The following is a 23202-nucleotide window of genomic DNA, read 5'->3' on the forward strand; positions in this document are numbered from 1 at the left end:
ATCAATCAATTATTGTACACCTCTCCCTCCCACATGCTCATACAGTTTCTATGAGCTGCACGGCGGTATCGCCGGGCACCGAAGACTACACCTCATCCAGAGGTTGACCAGTAATTTGTGGAATTTAATGGCTGGTTCTGAGATAGACAGAGTACATGTGGGATGTTCCTGCATTGAAGGATATGTGGATCATCTGCTTATTTTACTCACTTTGGAAGAGATGGGTACTACTGCACCCGAGTATCTATCAAAGACGCAAGGTGCAGTCATGAAAGTTGGAATCATCTGCAAAATGGTACAGAGGATTTTCCACGGAAGCAGACAAGATAAAAGATGCACACCAATTACACCATCGGCCCCAAAATAGGAAAACATGTTGAGGGAAATTTAAACAAAAACGAACATACGATCTCGCAGCTTCTCTTGTTTGCGGATCTCATTATATTTGAGGTCAACATAGGCCAAATTTCTAAAATTCTAAAATCTCTGATGTTGGTGACTTCTCCTTGCACTTCATGGCAATGAAGTACTATTTGGCCAAGCACTTCTTTCCCAGAAATCAGAAAGGTGTCTGCACCCCTTTGCAACATTCCACATCAGCACCTATTCCTTGATTTTGCATGTTTAGAGGAAAAATAAATGACTCCAGCAGGGATCTAGCACCCGCCCTTGGCCACCAACGATTGTACGTGTGTACGAACAGGAATGTATTAAAATCATGCGTACAATTACCATCGTTTAAGGGGAGCCAAATGGCAGCCAATACAGGAAGTGTTACACTCCATGCCACCCTGTGATGTCATTCCCAAGTCCTGGTCCTTAGGAAAGTCATTGCCACACAAGTCGGAATTTTAAATAGAACAAAAATCTTTGTTTTGCATATAATGTATGAGGTCATACTCCACAATGTACACTTGACAGAGCATTCTACAAGGCCAACTTCCATACTGCTCCTGTAACAAGATGCTCGATGTAAGGCGGAGCGCAACATGGACTGCTGGTAGGGTATGGATTACATTGGAGATGGTAAATGAAAGGAAGGAAGTAAATAAATAAATAAATAAAAAGGTGCCCACAAAATATGCTGGAAGTGTCAATGGGGTACAAGTGTATATATAATCTATAAGTATATATATAATCTTCATTCACACGACTAAGCACAAAAGTGTAAATTGTTAAGAAAAATTGCTGAGTTAGTTAAACAGATATGTAATTAAATTGCATTTATCTTGCTTATGGTATAAATCGAGCTCTTTCCAAAAAAATAATAAAAACAAATACCAATACATTTTTGTTACACCTAAGATCTCTGATGTGCTCACTTGTGGGTTGCAATCTCTCGCAGTAGATGCCAGTAGGCGGAACGAGCTCCTACTTGAGTCAAGTCAAGGGCTCAACGTGTCTGTCCTCATTTTTTGGTTTACATTTTGAGCACAAGTTGCAGTTTTCAAGCTTCAGCAATGGAGCATTCCAGGTGTTCGATATCACTGCATTTTTAATCCAAGTGCTCTTTTGGAGATTGTCATTGAACTTCAGATAGCTTCATGTCGTACAGCTCGTTAGCCCGTCCCATGCACAGCAGGAGGCGGGGTATTGTAATCACGTGTGTGTCCGTGTGTCTGTCTGTCTGTCTGTCTGGGCCGTAACTTTTCTTATCATTTGAGTTTTGTCATCAAATTTTCACCAAACCTTTATTATGATAATACGGAGAAGGCAAATTCATTATTTTGCCAAAATGTCAAAAGTTTAAAGGTCAGCGTCACCTAAAATCATCAGTTTTCATCGAATTGACCTGAAAATTCAATTTACTGTTTGAGTTTTGAAATCAAATTTGCACAACAAAGCTATATTATGATAATATGGAGAAGGCAAATCAATAATTTGGTGAAAAGGTCAAAGGTCAGCATCACATAAAATCGACAATTTTCATTCAATTGACCTGAAATTTTAAGAATTTGCATATTGGGTCACTGAATTGGTTCACCAATCAAAAGGTAGGAGTCGATTGTTTTTTTTAGATCAAAAGGTTGAAGGTCAAGGTTGCGTAAAATCCCAATTTTCATCCGATTGACCTGAAATTTCAGGAATTTGCATATCGAGTCACTGAATTGGTTAATTAATCAAACGGTAGGAGTCGATTGTTTTTTAGATCAAAAGGTCAAAGGTCAAGGTTGCATAAAATCGTAAATTTTTGTCCAATTGACCTTAAATTTAAAGAATTTGCATACTGGGTCACAGAATTGGTTCACCAATCAAAAGCTAGGAGCTGATTATTTTTTTAGATCTCAAACTCAAAGGTCAAGGCTGCATAAAAACATCAATTTTCATTTTGTATTTTTTTTTAACGTGTTTTCGTTATTTTCAGCATACGACCTAATACAAACGGACGCAGATGGGCTTTGCATTTTCATATGCTTTCTCGTTGCTTCCACTGGTATAGCTCGTTTGTTGTGGCATTCCGTGAGCTTTTTCATTTGTGTCACTCCGGTCGCTCTGTCGCTGGTATGTGTTCGAAATTTCTTCAGTTTCCAATTTCTTTTCATGCCATCATTGACTTCAAAGTGCATGACCACATAAGTTCACTACATCTGGCCACAGTGCATTCATGTTGTTTCTTTACACTGGATGTAATCATTCTTTCTCGGACAGGCATCCATGACTTTTCAGGATGCAAAGTCGCCACCTGAATCGTTTACGTTTTTTGCTTCAAGGACCAAGTTGTGTTGCTTCGGTGTATGAACGCTCATGTGCCTCTGACAGTGCGCTGACTGACTGAAGCCCTTGCCACAGACGTTGCAGGAATATGGCTTCTCTCCTGTGTGGATCAGTATGTGTTTTTTCAAAGCCGATTTATTTAAGAATGCCTTCGCGCAATCTTTGCAAGGATACGGGCGCTCCCCCGTGTGGATACGTGTGTGCTGTTTCAAAGTTGAATGAGTGGAGAACGTCTTCAAACAAACTTTACAAGTGTACGGGCGCTCTCCGGTGTGAACGCGCATGTGAATCTGCCTCTGCGATGAGAGTCTGAATCCCTTACCGCAGACACTGCAGAAGTACTGCAATTCCCCGGTGTGAATGCGCGTGTGCCTTCTCACGTCCGATTGCCACAAGAAAGTCTTCGCACAAACCTTGCAGCTGTACGGGCGCTCCCCTGTGTGGATGTGCATGTGCTTCTTCAAAGATGCTTGATCTAAGAATGTCTTCACGCAAACTTTGCAAGGGTATGGCCGCTCTCCCGTATGGATGCGCATGTGTACCTGACACTTTGATGACCGTGTGAATCCCTTACCACATACAGTGCAAGTGTACGGGCGCACCCCAGTGTGACTTACCAAGTGTCTCCGACAATCTGAAGCCCGGCGGTATCCCTTACCGCACACACTGCACGAATATGGCATTTGTCCCAGGTGGATCATTGTGTGCCTTCGAAACTCCGATGGATATGAGAACGTCTTCGCACAAATTTCACAGCTGTACGGGCTCTCCCCCGTGTGGATACTCGTGTGCTTTTTAAAAGCCGATTGGTCCGAGAACGTCTTGACGCAAACTTTGCAGGTGTATGGCCGCTCTACCGTGTGAATTTGCATGTGAATGTGACACTGCGACGACTGGCTGAATCCCTTACCACATACAGTGCATGTGTATGGCCGCTCCCCCATGTGAACTTTCATGTGTCTCTGACGGCCTGCTGAGTGACTGAATCCTTTACCACATACACCACAACAATACGGCATTTCCCCTGCATGGATCTGTGTGTGCCTTCGACATTCTGATGAATACGAGAACGTTTTCGCACAAACGTTGCAACTGTACGGACGCTCTTTTGTGTGGGTAAGTGTGTGCCTTCTAAAATAGGATCGATCCGAGAATTTCTTCCCACAAGCATTGCAAGTATATGGCCGCTCTCCAGTGTGAATTCTCATGTGCCTCCGATAGCCCGATGACTGACTGAATCCCTTACCACACACGCTGCACGAATATGGCTTCTCACCGGTGTGGATCAAGGTGTGTCTTCTGAAATGAGATCGATCTGAGAACGTTTTTGTACAAACTTTGCAGGTGTAAGGGCGTTCCCCCGTGTGAATTCTCATGTGTACCTGACATGAAGCGGCATGATTGAATCCCTTAGCACACACACTGCAGGTGTACGGCTTCTCTCTCGTGTGAATCCGAGTGTGCATAATAAACTTGCTTTCATCCGCCGTACTATAAGAACAACAAGTGCATTTGTACTTTTTATCCCGCAAAACTGGTCCGTGCATCTTCAGGTGCATCTTCAAAGCAATCCTGGTGTCGAAGCTGTCAGAGCACAAGGTGCAGGGGATATTCCCGATGAGCTGGTGTTCACCTGTGAAGATCATTCAGGAAAAAAAGAAGAAAAAAAAGAAGTTATTTCTCAAAAACTGGCGCATTGGTAAGAATCTTCAAAAATGGCATCTAAAAGTACATTTCTACGATATTAAATTGTTGTTGTTTTTGTTGTTGTATAGTCCCAGACAGTTCTCTTGAACAAGGCCGCAGCACGGAGACAGCCGATTGATCTCCCAGGAGCGACCCAGAGATCCCCCACATCTAGGATGGTGTAGCCCCTTCACGAAGTTGGGGCCACGGCAGGGTTGGATAGATAGAGAGAGAGACAAGAGGGAAAGGGTCGGTCCATGGGGACTGATCGGCACTGAAGGTGACCGCACTGCCCTGACGAATCCGGACAGAAGGGAAGATTTGGCCCCTGACTTCCGTTGGGGGTGTGGGGTAACAACCACCGAGAAGAGACATCCCCGATAGTTGTATATGAAATTGTTAAACAACTTGCTGATTGTGTGTGATAAATATCTCCCAAACAAAATTACAAAAACCTTGTGTTCTACAGTCATGTATTTCCACTTTCCCCATAGGTACAGCCGTAACGGTCCAGGCCACTATTTGTGAATGGTGCATGATGTTTGTCATTGTGAATTTTGGTTTTTACCATAGATCATAACAGTAATCGTCTGTGTTACAATCAATGTGTCAGTCTCGGACTGACCAATGACACCGCTTCTGCACAGTACCCTTGTGAAATTGCACCAAAACGTGTTTCAGAATCTTGTATGTCGGTGTGTGTAAATGGCAAAATGAACAAGAACAAAAAGACGTAAAATGTCATAGCCCCCGCCATGGTTTTAGTAATTTTGCTGTACGGAGTGTTAGTTAAAGTGGAGTTAAAGGCTGTCAGTCGGCCATCTTTGGTCGGATGGCAAAAGAAAATCTTCTACATATGTATACGCTCATGTGTTGTCTTTGTGCCAAGTTTGAACAAAATCGGTCCATGCATGTCCGAGAAATGGTTGGGGATAGTTTATATAACAATATGGCCGCCAGTCGGCCATCTTGGATCTGACCTTGAAAGAAAATGATGTGCATACGAAAGCCATCATTCATTATCTGTGTGCCAAATTTGAACAAGATAGGTAAATGCATGTCCGAGAAATGGTTGAGGACGTGTTCTACATGGGGTTTTTTACAACTAAAATGGCCACCAGTCAGCGATCTCTGATCGCATCGTGAAACAAAATGATGTACATATGTATACCGTCATGTATTGTCTTTTTGCCAAGTATGAACAAAATCGGTCCATACGTCTCCGAGATATGGTTGCGGATACATGGACGCACGGACGAGACCAAATCCATAAGCCTCCGTTTTGGACCAAGTCCAACGGGAGCTAATAAACACGAGTTCGCTTACAAGGAACGCAGGATACCCTGAGACCCATCAAGCTTGGGCAATGGTTGTCAGCCTATGGTTCATTTTCCGTGCCATCCTTTTTTTAATGCTGAACGTCCAGCACGGAAGCGGCACGTAGTCTTTGGTATGACAACTGGGGTTCGAATCACCAACCTCCCAGACTCAGAGCAGGGAGAGTTGATAAGTCGGATTACTTTGGATTCAATTCTGTCCAGTAAATTTGTGGAGCTAGAACCTCCCCAGATGTGAGAGCAGTCAGTACTCTATACAAGGACAAATCAATCATTTATATAGTTGAAGCAACTGTTCAAAGGAGAAGAATCTTCAACATCTGAACAGGACTCCTAGTTTCTTCAAGCAGACTTAGATATTTGTGTAATGTGTGGATTCCAGGATAAATTTGATGTTAGGGTAATACCTAGTAGGTTGATTACACATGGTGTAATTGTAGAGCTTTCAAAGAAGATTGGAGAGTTGAGAGGGGTTTTAGAGACAGAGTTTGAGTTTTAGAAGCATTAAACCTAACCTGATTACATTTGCCCCATTGGAAAATTTTGTCCAAATCCGAATTTAAAGAGGTGGCTGTGGTCAAACAAGATGCAGATCAAATGAGGGAAGATGGGCAGATGGGAAAAACATGGAGGAATGAAATGTCAAGTCATCAGCATACGAGTGCATTTGATTATTTGTAAAGAAAGAAGGTCATTGATAAAAAGAAAGAAGAGTGTTGTGTTCCTGAATACAAATCTGACACAAAAATATAGGGAATACGAGAAATATCCGTGGATGAAAGCTGTCGGGTTTGTACCATTTACTGTTAGTACAAGTGAGCGGTGGGAGTGGATATGTAACGTGCACATGCACACACCTACACATACACTTTTTAGCAATAGATGCAAACAAATAACTAGAACGGCACTCAATAGAGCGCATACCTCCGCCTGGTTGGCCATATCACTCAATGGTGAAGAATCACTTCAAAAATTAAATAATTCTCATATCCGAATCCATATTCAGATCTTCACCAAAATCGAATCGTCCTTGTCAGACACCCAACTGGTCCACCAAGTTTCGGCCCAATCCGTCAACAACTTTTTGAGATATCCTGCTATGTATAGTTTTTGGCCATATCTAATTAGGCTTGTAATAGCCGAATTAAAAAAATTAAATAATTCTCATATCCGAATCCATATTCAAATCTTCACCAAAATCTAATCTATTAGTCCTTGTCAGACACCCAACCGGTCCACCAAGTTTAGTCCAAATCCATCCATAACTTTTTGAGATATCCTGCTATGTATAGTTTTTGGCCCAATCTCTCAATGGTGAAGACTCCCTTTAGAAATTGTAGTAGCCGAATCCGGATCTTCACCAAAATCTAATCATTTCGTCCTTGTCACATTCGCTACATCTCTGCCAAATTTCATCCGAATCCGTCCACAATCTTTTGAGATATTTTGTTCACAGACAAACGGACAGACAAATAGACAGGGGTTGTCGATGTTGTGGACTTTAAATCAGAGTATATTTAAACTGGAATTAGATACATACCTTGAAGCTTCCTTAGATAGAGGGCTAACATGGACATTGGAAGGCCAGGGGTGTGTTCGGTTACCAAGCAGCTAGCGCGCGCTTGTTGAGCCAGGCGTTCCCTAGCAACGGTTTCCAATGGAAACCTGGTACCTGACCAGTGACTGAACACACCCCAGGTAGATGAACACACCCCAGTTAGATGAACACACCCCAGGTAGATGAACACACCCCTGGTAAAGGAACACACCCCAGGTAGATGAACACACCCCTGGTAGATGAACACACCCCAGGTAGATGAACACACCCCAGGTAGATGAACACACCCCTGGTAGATGAACACACCCAGGTATATGAACACACCCCTGGTAGATGAACACCCCCTGGTAGATGAACACACCCCTGGTAGATGAATACACCCCAGGTAGATGAACACACCCCTGGTAGATGCACACACCGCGGTAGATGAACACACCCCGGTAGATGAATACACCCAAGTAGATGAACACTCCCCTGGTAATGGTATATGAACACACCCCTGGTAGATGAACACACCCCTGATAGATGAACACACCCCTGATAGATGAACACACCCCTGGTAGATGAACACACCGCTGGTAGATGAACACACCGCTGGTAGATGAACACACCCCTGGTAGATGAACACACCCCTGGTACTGGTAGATAGCTTGTGAATGGTCGTGTGCAATTCCTACAGACTCACCGTCCTCCGAGATCTCGTCTTCAACCTTGATCCGCAGCACTCCAGGAAGTCCTCCAGCGGGTCCTCCCGTCTCCATGGCGACGGTCCACTCCGATCCTCGCCCCGCACGGACCGACTCCATGTACCGACAGAGCTCGACGTACATGGTGAAGGTGAACTTCCGTGCGGCTAAAGAACAGAATCGAACCCTCACCGGAGCGGGCTCGGCTCGGGCACAGAGAGCCCCGAAGATCTCGATCCCCAGACCAGTGATGGCGGCTCTGAGAGACTCCGCTGGTAGACCCTGGATCCCCAGCCAGGTCGGGGCAAGACCGAGGCCGCAGCCGCCGCACCGAGCGCTCGTCCGATCCATTGTCCGTCAGCATTCCTAACCGGGATGTTTTAAATAAATAAATAAACCTCCCTTTTGCCAGTTCCTTGGTTCGAATCGAGTTTCTCAGTTTGTAATTTCCTCTTGAAACACGAAGTCTCATTTTCTGGATAATCCACGTTTACCAAGTACGAAAGTAACTTTAAGATTTCCTTTTCCGGCGGCGCCATTGCATTTGGCGCGAAACTGGTTGATGTTGTTTAACGTGTAAAAAAAATTCGAAATCACTTTGCAATTCATTTGGAGCTCACCTCGAAGGACCAATCTATTTATTACGGATTCGTATTTATCATATCTTGTCTTTCGGCGACCTTTTGCATGTTCGTAGATCTTTAATTATTATGATGTCGTTTCGAATCCGAATGCAGCGGCTATTTTGCTGACATAACGAAACATCTCTGTTAATCGCTTGCTCCACTTGCCGAGCGGACTAGCTTGGCAAGCGATAGCGAGCTGCTTGCTCACGGAAGACACCCCTGAAGAAACTAACGGCCAATGAAAGTGCGCTTACTGAGAACACACGGCCGCCATATTGGGACTCCATAGCAACGGCCAACGAGGACACGCATGCTGATGAGACCACACGGCCGCCATATTGGGACTCCATAGCAACCTGCAGATATTTCACGAGCAACATGGACAGTTAGCAAGTTTTTAAATAAATTGTGAGTTGTTTTTTGAGGGAATTTTCATGTTCTCAAGTATTTCATAACATAAGTCTGTACGTTTTAAATATATATTTGGTCACAATAAGGATTATAATTGACAAAATAAACATATGGGGCATACTATTCCACATATTTTGTAGATTTACTTGTGTATGGCTTATCTATCTATAATTCCAGTAATCTCTGTGTGTTTGTATGTGTGTATGTGTGTATGTTTGTCTGTGACCGCTGTTTCTCGACAACTACCGGTCCGATATACTTGAAACTTGCCAGGTATATTGCTGGGGACCCGAGGATGTGCCTTTTCAAGGTTTGAAATTAATCGGACAAGTAGTTACCGAGCTATGGCGATTTCTTTACCAAACACCGCAAGCCGTTCGCTTTGGACCAAACCATTTCATGTAAATAGAGGGGGGGGTTCTGTGGTCGTTGCGAATGGACCAAACCATTCATGTAAATAGAGGGGGGGGTTCTGTGGTCGTTACTGCCACGTGGTTTCAAAGTTTTTTTTTGTTGTTGTTTGCACGCATGTTTATAGATGGCGAATAATCGTAAAGACTGCACTTCCGGCAGCCAATCACAGAACCCGTTGTTGCGTAGCCTATTAATGCTTTTCCTTTTCATTGCGAATTCCGGCAGCCAATCACAGAACCCGTTGTTGCGTAGCCTATTAATGCTTTTCCTTTTCATTTTTTAAATTGAATTGCTTGATTCCTTGCGATTAAATTGCAAAAAGCCAAAATACGTTGGCGCTAATTGAATTAACACTAAATGGCGAATAATCGTAACTGCGACATGCGAACTTCCGGACAGTGAGGACTTCACTTCCGGCCTTACGAAAGTGCCGACTTACTGTCTCGATTGTATCTTCCCACTGTCTTATTGTTAGATCTATCTATTCTATCATTTCTATATTATACTTACCGTCTATATACTTACTGTCTATCTTATAGATAGATTGTAGATAAAGACAATGCCCCAATCGAGTCGTCGTTTACGAGAACGAAGGAACGAAGCTGCACGGCGTGCACGCGCAATGGAATCTGTCGAAGAACGAGCTGCTCGCCTGACACGCGACGTTACGCGCGTGACAAGTCGTCGTGCAGCTGAAACGGATGAAGAACGGACTGCTCGCTTGGCAGACAACACTCGACGCATAACAAGTCGTCGTGCAGAAGAAACGGATGAGGTACGGACTGCTCGCTTGGCAGACAACACTCGCCGCATAACAAGTCGTCGTGCAGAAGAAACGGATGAAGAACGGACTGCTCGCTTGGCAGACAACACTGGACGCGAGACAAGGCGTCGTGCAGAAGAAACGGATGAGGAACGGACTGCTCGCTTGGCAGACAACACTCGACGCATAACAAGTCGTCGTGCAGAAGAAACGGATGAAGAACGGACTGCTCGCTTGGCAGACAACACTGGACGCGAGACAAGGCGTCGTGCAGAAGAAACGGATGAAGAACGGACTGCTCGCTTGGCAGACAACACTCGACGCATAACAAGTCGTCGTGCAGAAGAAACGGATGAAGAACGGACTGCTCGCTTGGCAGACACCACTCGACGCATAACAAGTCGTCGTGCAGAAGAAACGGATGAAGAACGGACTGCTCGCTTGGCAGACAACACTGGACGCGAGACAAGGCGTCGTGCAGAAGAAATCCCTCACCAGCGAGAAGACCGGCAAGTAAGGGATGCCCTGCACCATCAGGATGTACACCGTGTGAGACTAGAGCAGGCTCACCATGACAATCGCAACCTTGCTCGATACGATGATACCGATTTCTTCCGAGAGGTACTTCATGGTGAGTACAGGCACGCGTTGAGCAGGACCTCAATATTTCAATGCACTACATGCTCGCATTGTGCTGCTTTGGTGTGGCATGAGGAGAAGAGGATTTTGCTGCAACCACGGCAAGGTCGATCTTATGCATGATCCTACGAATCCAAAACCCGGTTCAATTCCATCACAACCTCCAGATGCTATTAAAAACCTTTTCCTTAACCAGGCCTTTGTGAAGCACGCGAAACAGTACAACAACGCGCTGGCAATGGCAAGTATCGGTGTCCGAGAGATACGTATGCCTGGCTTCAATCCTGGAGTGCGCATACAAGGTAAGGTTTACCATTACATTGGTGCTCCTCTTGCCGATCTGGGTTGTACCCCACGCTTTGCTCAGATCTACTTTCACGATCCAGCCCATGAGCTGGATTATCGTCGTGCCCACACCTCGAACAGTGGCCTGAATGAGCAGTTTTTGCTAAGAGCACAACAGGCCATTCATGAGTGCAACCCATACGTCCAGCAATTCAAATCTGCCATTGAGTATGTGGTTCATAATGATAGCGCCAATGAACTGAATATTGTGTTAACAGGTCGCACGCGGCGCCGAGACCTTCATCATGGTACCGTCAACCTTCCCTCACCAGACAGCGATGTGGCTGTCATTGCTCCAGGGGCAATGACAACAGAGCAGTTTGGAAGGCTGGCAGTCGCTGTTCACCTCAGAGGAGGGGGTTTACAGACAATAGATGCCATGCATCCAGCGTATGACCCACTATCATACATACTTCTGCTACCCTGCGGCTCTCAGGGGTACCACACTGAGTTGGCAGGGACAACGCCAACAACTTTCTACCGCTACCATCTACAAGTACGTGATCCTACTCATCACTTCAATCTCCTGCTTCGTGGTGGAAAGTTGACACAGCAGTACGTATGCGACATGATGGCAAAAATTGAGTCACACCGTCTCAATTGGATTCGCTGCAACCAGAAGTCAATTAAGGCAGAAAAGTATAAGATCATCGTTGATGCGTTGAACAGTGATGCTGAGGTGCTACCTGGACGCCTCACCATTCTGCCACCGTCAATTTATGGGTCGCCACGTTGGTATGCCAAAGAGTTTCAGGATGCAATGGCTTTAGTCCGAGTCAAGGGAAAACCAGACTTTTTCCTAACATTCACCTGCAACCCAAAGTGGCCAGAAATTAAAGAATCGGTTTTTGAGGGTCAGCCACCCAATGCAAGACCTGATATCATCGCCCGGGTGTTTCATATGAAGGTGGAAGCACTCCTCGCTGACATCCTCAAGCATGACATCTTGGGGCATGTGGACGCTTACGTGATGGTGAAGGAAACGCAAAAGCGTCACCTTCCCCATATACACATGCTCCTGACCGTGGTACCTCGCGACAAGCCCAGAACACCAGCAGATGTCGATCGCGTGGTCTCTGCTGAGATTCCTGACAGACTCACAAATCCGGAACTACACCGTATCGTGACATCACACATGATTCACGGCCCATGTGGGGAATGGAACATCTTGAGCCCTTGCATGGCAGACCGGAAGTGCACAAAGGACTATCCCAAAGCCCTACGACAAACGACAAGCTTCTCTGATGACTCCTATCCCCTGTACAGAAGACGGGCAGAAGCAGCACCTGGTGATCCCATCATGAAGACAATACGAGGCGGTGCTAACGTATTAGTTAACAATGCATGGGTTGTGCCTTACAATCCATATATTGTCCTCAGGTACGATGCTCACATCGTACCTTGAGATCGTCTGTGCTGTCACCTGTGTCAAGTACCTGTACAAATACCTTGAAAAGGGCCCGGACCAGTGCCTGGTCAGACTGGAGCCTCATGAGAGGATGCGAGAGGCATTACGACATGATGAAGTGGCACGCTACGAACTAGGGCGTTACATCACCGCATCTGAGGGATACTGGCGCATATACGATTTCCCCATTCAACGCAAGTACCCACCAGTCGAGATGCTGGCACTCCATCTACAGGATGAGCAGGTGATCACGTTCAATGACGAAGGTGCCGTACAGAACGTGGCAGAGTCAGGACCCCCTGCAACAACCCTCACCGCCTTTTTCGAAGCCATGAATCTCCATCCACACATGCGTCATGTTCTATATCCAGATGTATTCCAACACTTCACCTACTTGAGGAAAAGGTTTCAATTGCGGAAGAGAAGGCTGAGTTTCCAGGATAACCGTAAGGCTGATACGGTTGGGCGGCTCCCCATTATTCCCGTCAACTCACATACTGCCGAGTTGTACTATCTCCGCATGCTACTGTACCGCGTGCCTGGCCCCACATGCTTTCAGGATCTCCGTCGTGTTGGTGGTAGGGTCATGGAGACCTATCTGGCAGCCTGCATTGCATATGGCATCGTTGACAATGACCAGGAGGTGGATTCTGTTATGGAAGAGGCTGCAAATATTGCATTTGGCCCTGCAGTCCGCGAAGTATTTGCCAACATGCTCATTTTCGTTCTCAGAGGCAACCACGTGCAGTTCTGGGAAAGGCACAAGTATGTGCTGTGCGAGGACTTCATGCGTGCAGCAGGTGTGAATGAACCAAATGGACGCATTGTGAGTGCAGTGCTACTAGAGCTGAGGAACAAAGTTGAGTGCCACGGCTTTTCGCTCAGTAAGACCTTTGGCCTTCCTGAGCCTGAACCAGTTCATTTCCAGTCTCGCATTCCGCGCGTCATCGAGCACGAAACAGTGCACAATATAGGAGAACTTGAGGCTCACATCGCTCAAACAGAGTGCCTTCTTAATGACGAGCAGCGCGTTGTTGTCGATAAAGTGATGCGGAGTGTGGAACACGGACATGGCTGCATGCTTGCAGTTGATGCAAGTGGTGGGACTGGGAAAACATTCACATTGTCTCATATACTCAACAAAGTGCGAGCAATGGGCAAAGTGGCTCTTGCAACTGCTGCAAGTGGTATTGCAGCTACGCTGCTGCCTAAAGGGGCCACCTTCCATAGTAGGACCAAGTGTCCTCTCATTCTCACTGATGAGTCCACTTGCAACATCAGTGAACATGACACCACTGCAGCACTCATACGCATGACTAATCTAATGGTGGTGGATGAGGTTTCAATGATGGATCGTCGAGCATTGGAGGCAGCAGATCGAACATTCCAGTGGCTTCGGGGCTCAGAGGAACCATTTGGCGGCATTACAATGCTTTTCAGTGGTGACTGGAGGCAGATCCTTACTGTTGTGCCACACGGTAGCCGTATTGACATAGTTGGAAGGTGCTTCAAGAGCTCATACCTGTGGAGAAAAGTGCAGATACTTCGTCTCAGAGTAAACATGAGGATCATGCAGGGTGCTGGCGAACAACAGGACGAATCTGCTTTTGCAAAATTCCTGCTGGATCTGGGTGAAGGGAAGATTCCTGTCCATCCAGCAGAGGGTGAATTTGCTATTGAGCTCAGGGAACCGCTCATTCTTCCAGGTGAAAAACTTCAGGATATTGTCACTTGGGTGTACGAAGACTTGCATAACAACATTAGCAACCCCAAGTGGCTATGCGAGCGTGTTATACTATGTCCGACCAATTCCGAAGTCGATCAGGTAAATGCCTACATGACGACCATATTTCCAGGGGAGGAACATGTTTGCTGTAGCGTCGATACAGCGGAATCTGAGGGTGATCATTTGTATCCGCCTGAGTTCCTGAACACCCTCTGTCCATCTGGTATGCCGCCACATCGAATCTCTCTCAAGGTGGGTATGGTAATCATGCTGCTGCGAAACTTCGACCAGCAAAGCGGGCACTGCAATGGCTCAAGGTACATCATACTTCAGATCCTTCCAAATCTGTTGGTTGCACAATCTGTGATGGGTGTCAATTCTGGACGCACATTGCTCATTCCACGCATAACCTTGAGTCCATCTGACAACATGTTCCCGTTCACTCTGCGGCGTCGGCAGTTTCCGGTACGACCCTGCTTTGCCATGACTGTGAATAAATCCCAAGGACAGTCACTACACCATGTTGGGATCTTCTGCACACGAGACTTCTTCAGCCATGGTCAGTTCTACGTGGCGGCCAGTAGGGTTGGCAGATCCAGCAGCCTCCGCATTCTTGCCCTGGACGAGGAAACAAAGAAGAAGCGCCGTTTCCTCAGCAACGTTGTTTATGATGAGGTGCTAACGACATAAAGGTGTGTACAATGTACATGTAGACAATTTTTATTATTATTTATTTTTTGAAGAACAATTGTTTCGAAAAGAATTCATCAAAAAAAATGCACAACTTTTCTTGGCAGTCGTACACCATGTTAGGATCTCCTGGAGAAGTGCCGTTTCCTCAGCAATGTTGTTTATGAAGAGGTGCTAACGACATAAAGGTGTGTACAATGTACATGTAGACAATTTTTATTATTATTTATTTATTGAAGAAAAATTGTTTCGAAACGAATTCATCAAAAAATGTTCACAACTTCTTTTGGCAGTCGTACACCATGTTAGGATCTCCTGGAGAAGTGCCGTTTCCTCAGCAATGTTGTTTATGAAGAGCTGCTAACGACATACAGGTGTGTACATGTGGACAATTCTTATTATTTATTTATTGATTTAAGAAAAATTGTTTCGAAAATAATTCATCAAAATAAGTGCACAACTTATTTTGGCAGTCGCTACACCATGTTGGGATCTTCTGCCCAAGAGACTTCTTCAGCCATTGTCAGTTCTACGTGGCGGCCTGTAGGGTTGGCAGATCCAGCAGCCTCCGCATTCTTGCCCAGGACGAGGAAACAAAGAAGAAGCGCCGTTTCCTCTGCAATGTTGTTTATGAAGAGGTGCTAACGACATAAAGGTGTGTACAATGTACATGTAGACAATTTTTATTATTCTTTGTTTGGGAGGGAGATGGGAGGGTGATGGGGCAGGGTGATGGGGCAGGGTGTTGGGGCAGGGTGATGGGAGGGTGATGGCAGGGTGATGGGAGGGTGATGGCAGGGTGATGGGAGGGTGATGGCAGAGGGTGTTGGTAGAGGGTGATGGTAGAGGGTGATGGTAGAGGGTGATGGTAGAGGGTGATGGCAGAGGGTGATGGCAGGGTGATGGCAGAGGGTGATGGCAGAGGGTGATGGCAGAGGGTGATGGCAGAGGGTGGTGGGAGGGTGATGGGGCAGGGTGATGGGGCAGGGTGATGGGAGGGTGATGGCAGGGTGATGGCAGAGGGTGATGCCAGAGGGTGATGGCAGAGGGTGATGGCAGAGGGTGATGGCAGAGGGTGATGGGAGGGTGATGGCAGAGGGTGATGGCAGAGGGTGGTGGGAGGGTGATGGGAGGGTGATGGGGCAGGGTGATGGGAGGGTGATGGCAGGGTGATGGGAGGGTGATGGCAGAGGGTGATGGCAGGGAATTAACATTAACGAATAAAATTTGTAATGTAATAATTTGTAATAATTTGTAGTAATATAATAATAATAACGAATTTGTAATAATTTGTAGTAATATAATAATAATAACGAATTCTGCTCTGTTTCAATTCTGTTTCAATTTGGTGATATGCTTTGCAAACCTTTTTTTTTTTTAACTATTTTAAAACTACAACAATTCGAACATGGAATACATACTGACACTGCACTTTCAGGTCTCCTACAAATCCTACCCTGTCGCCTCACCGTGGCGTAGGAGTGGCAATGGTCAATGGCATCGAATGTCATGGCTAGCAAAGACAGGGAGGTAGTAAACTTGATTTAAATTTGGGAAAATTTTTTTTTATTTTTTTTTGCCAAGGAACGGGCACCCACGTACGGGCACGTCCTAGTATATATAATGTGTATAGAACTATAGATCGATCTAGGCCTACATAAATACAGTGGTGGCCTTGATTCACCTGATTAAAATAGAGTAAAAATGTGGTTTCCATATATACAATTGTGCGTTTTAATACTTATGGTCAAAGAATAGAGCATACACACCTTTATTATGTTTGAATTGCTATTTTACGAGCAGAGTACCCGCTGTAAGGGCGATCTTGTTCCAAGCATGCAACAACGTTCTTCTGCTACGTACCTTTATTTAGGCGGTGTATGGGCGTACCTCACAAACACACATACACACACCATACTGTACACAAACACACATACACACACCATACCATACACACACCATACTGTACACAAACACTCACAAACACATACACACACCATACTGTACACAAACACACCATACTGTACACAAACACACACCATAATATAAACACACACACACACCATACTGCACAGACACACACACAAACACACACCATACTGCACACATACACATCTCGTTTTTTCATTTCTGTTCCTCACAAATCTGTCTCTCTCTTATTCACATACATACACACACACACACATACACACACACACACACACACACACACAAACACACACACACACATACACACACCATACTGCACACATACACATCTCGTTTTTTCATTTCTGTTCCTCACAAATCTGTCTCTCTCTTATTCACATACATACATACACACACATACACACACACACACAAACACACACACACACCAGGGGCTTCGATGGTGTCGTCTCCCTTGCAGACCAACAGTTGCAGAGAAAAAAAAATCATAATGATCGGATGAAGCGTTGTACTTGTCGAATTATGATGCCATAATGAAGGTACCAATGACATCATCATTAACATCACTTATTACCTCCACCACCAAAGGTGGATGGAGGTTTTGTTTTCACCCCTGTCTGTTTGTTTGTCTGTGAACAAGATATCTCAAAAAGTTGTACACGGATTCGGACAAAATTTGGCAGAGATATAACTTATGTGACAAGGACAAAATTATCAGATTTTGGTGAAGATCCGGATTCGGATCCGGCTACTATAAATTTTTAAGCGATTCTTCACCATTGGGAGATCGGGACAAAAATGATATATAGCAGGATATCTCAAAAAGTTGTGGACGGATTTGGACGAAACTTGGTGGAGAGGATGGGTGTCTGACAATGACAAACAGATTCGATTTTGGTGAAGATCTGAATATGGATTCAGATACGAGAATTATTTAATTTGTAAGTGATTCTTCACCATTGAGAGATCGGACCAAAAGCTATATATAACATGATATTTAAAAAAGTTATGGATCAGTTATGAATAAACTTGGTGGACGAGTTGGTTTGGTGACAAGAACAAGCCGATTAGATTTTGCTTCAGGTCCGAATCCAGATCCGGCCTATCAGTGGATACAAAACGTAATTGGACTGTTCAGCCTGGCGGAGGTTTGCGCCCTACCGAGTACTGTTCTAGTTATCATTTGCAGCCAATGTGTATTTACCTGTACTTGTACACTCACTCCCTCCAGGAGCAGCAGGAAGGGTCATGCTATTATCTTGTTTGGAGTATATAGATTAGAGTAGATCTAGGCTTTGGTACGTTATTCTGTGGTGGACGTGAAAAGCATATAATTAATACCTCAAGGACGTTGGGATTCCTCCAGATTTCTCTCAGCTTAGTGTTAAACAGCAGTAGTGACTGTTTAAAAAGTTAATCATACGTGTTTGTGGTTTATTTTTAAAAAAAATTATACTTCTGATGGGCTTGCCCCACGATACGCCACAATATTTATTCATGTTAACACAGCGTTTGCCCACGGAGGAAAAATCACTTGGGGAGGGGGGATATTATTATTATTAATATTGTTTTGTAATAACATTTATATTAAGCTATTATCATTCGTGTTGTTATTAATTTTGTTATTAGGAGCGGTCTTGGAAAAATGACACAATAAGCTATTTTAACACGGATTTACACCTTAACACGTATCAGATTTCGCACAAGGCGGTAAACTATTTTGGGGAGTGGGAAGGATATGAATTGTGTGACTTAGTCCTCCTGTCAAGTTTAGTTAAGATTGGATAAGTAACGACCAAATGTATTGCGGTCAGACGGACAGACAGACAGACGCCAAGTTGCGTATTTTTGTATGATGTGACTTTTACAGCATTAAATGGAATAGTTTTAGCCCCTGATCTGATGCAAAAATATTTTAATACCAGAATAATTTTGTATTCTCCCTTTATATAATAATTGCTGTTCACTCTTCAAATGTGTAATGAGCGAATGAATGACCGTAGGCCTAACTTTAGATATTTTAACTCAGGGCACCCTGACCCTAACAACTCGGTTTTTGTTACTACACCAAAGTAAAGCTACACTGTATACAGGGTTCCAGTTATGTATTAGATATCTAATTACCTCTTAAATGACTTCCCACAGCCCTATTTTTTTTTATTGCACCAAAGTGCAACACATGTGTCGGCATTGTGCATAAGCAGCCGTTATTCCATACAAGACATTCCATTTATGGAAGTGGTGGGCAGTATCAAGATGGCGCCCGGTAACATCAGGTTTCATTCATTTTTAGCAAATCAGTGATCCAGTTATATTGAGATCAGTGTGGCAGTCTCCTGGCCTCCACGGTCTTCTTGTTGGGGTTTGTCATGAATTGTTTTCCAAACCTCTGCTTGGAACATTGAAACACTTCGTGCAAGGATAACCGATTGCATCAGCAGCGTGACGAGGGATATGTTGGCCACCACCTGCAGAGGCATTCGCACTTGGATGTGCTACATCCCACTAAAGCTGCACATGTTGAGGTATACTGAAGAACACATGAAATTTCATGAATGATGTGACAAAATGCAAAAAACCGTTTCATTTGATCTCTTTTGGTTTGGTTGTAATAAAATCTTTAAATTGGAACAAGACTTTGTGCACAGCCTGTTCTTCACTCAGAAGCCTAAAATTATCTTCATATAATCCATGGTAGGTTTACCCAATCAAATTATTCGAATAGATCAACATGTTAAACTCATTTTAATCTCTTACTTACTTTAAGCACCACCAGGCATACAACAACTCGACATTCCTGTTTATTATTCCATACAAGACATTCCATTCCAACAACTCAATCAATTGCGTGTGTCGTTTCTGAGAAGAAAGCAAATACCTATTTTGGGGGAAAACCCCCCATAGACCCCCAAAGGGGCAGATTTTTTTAATGCACTGAACAAACTTTGGTACAGCATGGGTGGCGAGGTTGTGGTTAAGTTTCATCAAAATAGTGTCTGTAGTTTCAGAGGAAAAAGGAAATTCCTATTTTTGGGGGTCAAACCTCGATCCACTTTGAGCCCGGTAGACCCCCTTAGACCCCGATTTTTTTATGCTGTGAACAAACTTTAGTCACAACACAACAAATATCATTGATTTCAAACGTGGTTGCAATCCCATGAGCGGTTTCGGAGAAATTTCAAGTGTTTACGGATTGAGGGACGGACTGACAACGCGCCATCGCATAAGCTCCCCTGAATTTCGTTCCAGGTGAGCTAAAAATCACTCATAGAGCGACACCTGGCTAAAGAGAACAAAGTAGAAAAGCAATCAGTAGAGCATCCTTTTGACTTCAAAAATAATTGTTGGTTGAATTCAGTGACCTGATTTCCAAATAATCTTCAAATTTTCATTCAATCGGATAAAAATTGAGGATTTTAGAAATCTGTAAGAAAGTGATTGACCTTTGGCCTATGTTGACCTTGTGACCTATGTTGATATAAAAAATAGTTGGTGGTTGAATTGAATTCGCTGATATGAAAATCCTATTCAAATTTCAAGTCATTGGATAAAAATTGAGGATGTTAGAAACTTGAAAAGGTTCCTGACCTTTTGGCCTATGTTCATCTCAAAAATAGTTGTTGGTTGAATTCCATTCGCTGATATGAAAATGCTATTCAAATTTCAAGTAAATTGGATGAAAATTGAGGATTTTAGATATTTGAAGAAAAATTGTTGACCTTTGGCCTATGTTTTCCTTGTGACCTATGTTGATATAAAAAAATAGTTGGTGGTTGAATTGAGTTTGCTGTTGTGAAAATCCTATTCAAATTTCAAGTCAATCGGATGAAAATTGAGGATTTTAGAAACTTGAAAAAAAAGTGGTTGACCCTTGGCCTAAGAAACACCTTTTGATCATTTGACCTCAAAAATATATAGGATTTTGTCAGACCATGAAGTCTACCATTTGGTGAAGTTTCGTGATGATAATTTTAAAATTGTGACCTAATTGTGATTGAGCAAGTATAATCGAGCGGACAAACAAACAAAAACACAAACACACAAACTGTGTGTAAAAAAAGATCAACATACTTGTCAATTATTCTTTTTGCCAAGTAACAAAAGGCAGACAAAAAAAAAAATCGGACAAAAAATTTGAAACTCGGCGGTGTATAAGTCTGACCACTGCTTTGATTGCTCCCAAAAAAAATTCTGTTAAAAAATATGCCACGATATCTTTGCTGTTAAGAAATATGTTGATTTTGGAATTTGACACTGCTCTATACACCTTTCTATCTATATTATAATAGCCGTCGCTATCATATCGTCGTATTTCATATCTATATTATATAATAGCTATATTATTATAATAGTCGGTTTGCAGAGTAGCTCCACCCATTCTGGGAGAGGCTTCGCTTCATATAAACAAATATCCACCATTTTATTAACTTGCATAGCTTTGAGGCCTGTTTTGTAGGCCCGTGGTGTCTTGCTCTCTTTCCCAGTTTTATTTCAAATCAAATTCGATATATCATTTCATTTTTCACAGTCGCTAACATAGTTTTAGACTCGGTTGAAAAAAAACGGGAAGAAAATCCGATGAAAGTTGCCGTTTATAGAACGAAATGAATTCTCAAAGGCCTGTAACTTCAAGGCCATTGAGTCTCTCTCACGCCTTTATCTCCAATCTAACTCACCATCTGATTTCATTTTTATCGATGGTTTTGGACTCGGTGCAACGCGGGAAACTGCAGAGATATATTTTTTAAAATACACCATATCACCGCCCACCGCCCAACCGCCAACAACCGCCCAATATGTATCATACACCGCTCAACATGTATCACACACCGCCCAACATGACAGACGGCAACATGTCGACATTATCGCTTTTTCTTTAAACCGAGTGAACCGAGCCGAACCGAATAAACCGAGTGAATTCACCGTTTACTTTTGATGACAGTCGTCACAACACGACATATATTTCTTCGTTTTTATTTCATTCAACATTATTAGCCGGAAGTAAAATATGGTTCAGGAAATTACCGAGAGATATTTCTTCGTTTCTTTATTTATTAGTTATTTGCGCATACACTTTAAATAGGTTTATTTGAAATCTTTAATTTTCACAATGTAATATATTTGTCATTTGATGATGACGAGACACTTCCTCTTGACTCGTGACAATTCATGCGTTGCGTGGAAACTTCCATTTCCAAAATGAATGACAGTCGATGAAGAACGACTCGGTGTCAGCAACGCGGGAAAATGCAGAGATATATTTTTGAAAATACACCATATCACCGCCCAACAGCCAACAAGTATCATACACCGCCCAACATGACACAGACAGCAACATGTCGACATTATCGCTTTTTCTTTAAACCGAGTGAACCGAGCCGAACCGAATACACCGAGTGAATTCACCGAGCGAATTTCATCCAATTCCACCGAGTTTCATGAAACCGAGAGATATTTCTTCGTTTTTATTAATTAGTTACCAGCAGAAGTACCCAGCGTTGCCGGGCGGGGGAGGGGGGAAGGGCACGTACACTTTAAACATGTATATACATGTGGGATATATACATGTGGGACATGTGTACGTGTGTGTGTGTACGTGTGTGTGTGTGTACGTGTGTGTGTGTGTGTGTGTGTGTGTATGTGTGTCGATGTATGTGTGTGTGTATGTGTAGATGTGTGTGGGTGTATATGTGTGTGTGTGTGTGTGTATATGTAAACATGGGCCGGTGTGTGTGTAAAGTGTGAGGAGGTATTGGAGAGGAAAATGCAGAGATATATTTTTTAAAATCGCGCCATGATGATAAACGAAAATGCACCGCCTAAAATAACAGTCGACATATATTTAAAATTCGTCACACACATCCATGCCCGTGGGATTCCCACGGGTGGGAATAGATGGGAATGACATATAATTCACCGAAAACGTTGAAGCAACCGCATAATATTACGGTGATGTTTAACTCTGAGTGAGAATAGTTCTAAATTTTAAAAACTTTCTTCTGATATTTGTGATTTATTTCAAACAAACTGTATTTCCCATCTACACGGGCATGTATTCCTATTAACGTTATGTAAAGTACATAAATTGTGTGGATTACATCATTTGTGGATGTGATCAATTACCAGTAACCATTTTATATAACTGAATGTGCAGGTGCAGCATCTAACTCAATATGTCGAAATGTCACACACATCCATGCCCGTGGGATTCCCACGGGTGACCCCGCTAGTATATAATAATATGCTGCTTTGTCCATCTGTTTGTGTAA

At 43.6% G+C, this 23202-nt stretch overlaps 1 protein-coding gene across 1 annotated transcript; it reads right to left on the reverse strand.

Moving 5' to 3' along the window:
• Positions 1–846: 846 nt before the first annotated feature.
• Positions 847–8531, reverse strand: LOC137416946 (uncharacterized). The gene is made up of 2 exons (XM_068102649.2): positions 7982–8531; positions 847–4348 (listed from the first exon to the last, which is right to left on the reverse strand). The coding sequence occupies exons 1-2, from the start codon at positions 8331–8333 to the stop codon at positions 2664–2666; spliced, it is 2037 nt and encodes a 678-aa protein (XP_067958750.2). The 5' UTR covers positions 8334–8531; the 3' UTR covers positions 847–2663.
• Positions 8532–23202: the final 14671 nt, after the last annotated feature.

Source organism: Myxine glutinosa, chromosome 1, assembly GCF_964187855.1.
Source record: "Myxine glutinosa chromosome 1, kmMyxGlut1.1, whole genome shotgun sequence".
Taxonomy (NCBI): Eukaryota; Metazoa; Chordata; class Myxini; order Myxiniformes; family Myxinidae; genus Myxine; species Myxine glutinosa.

What these genes read in the sequence shown, in the direction of transcription:
- LOC137416946 (XM_068102649.2), bottom strand. Translation starts at nt 8,333, where the DNA reads ATGGATCGGACGAGCGCTCGGTGCGGCGGCTGCGGCCTCGGTCTTGCC. An exon ending in AGACGAGATCTCGGAGGACG is followed by an intron (nt 4,349 to 7,981) that starts GTGAGTCTGTAG and finishes TGATCTTCACAG; the next exon opens with GTGAACACCAGCTCATCGGG.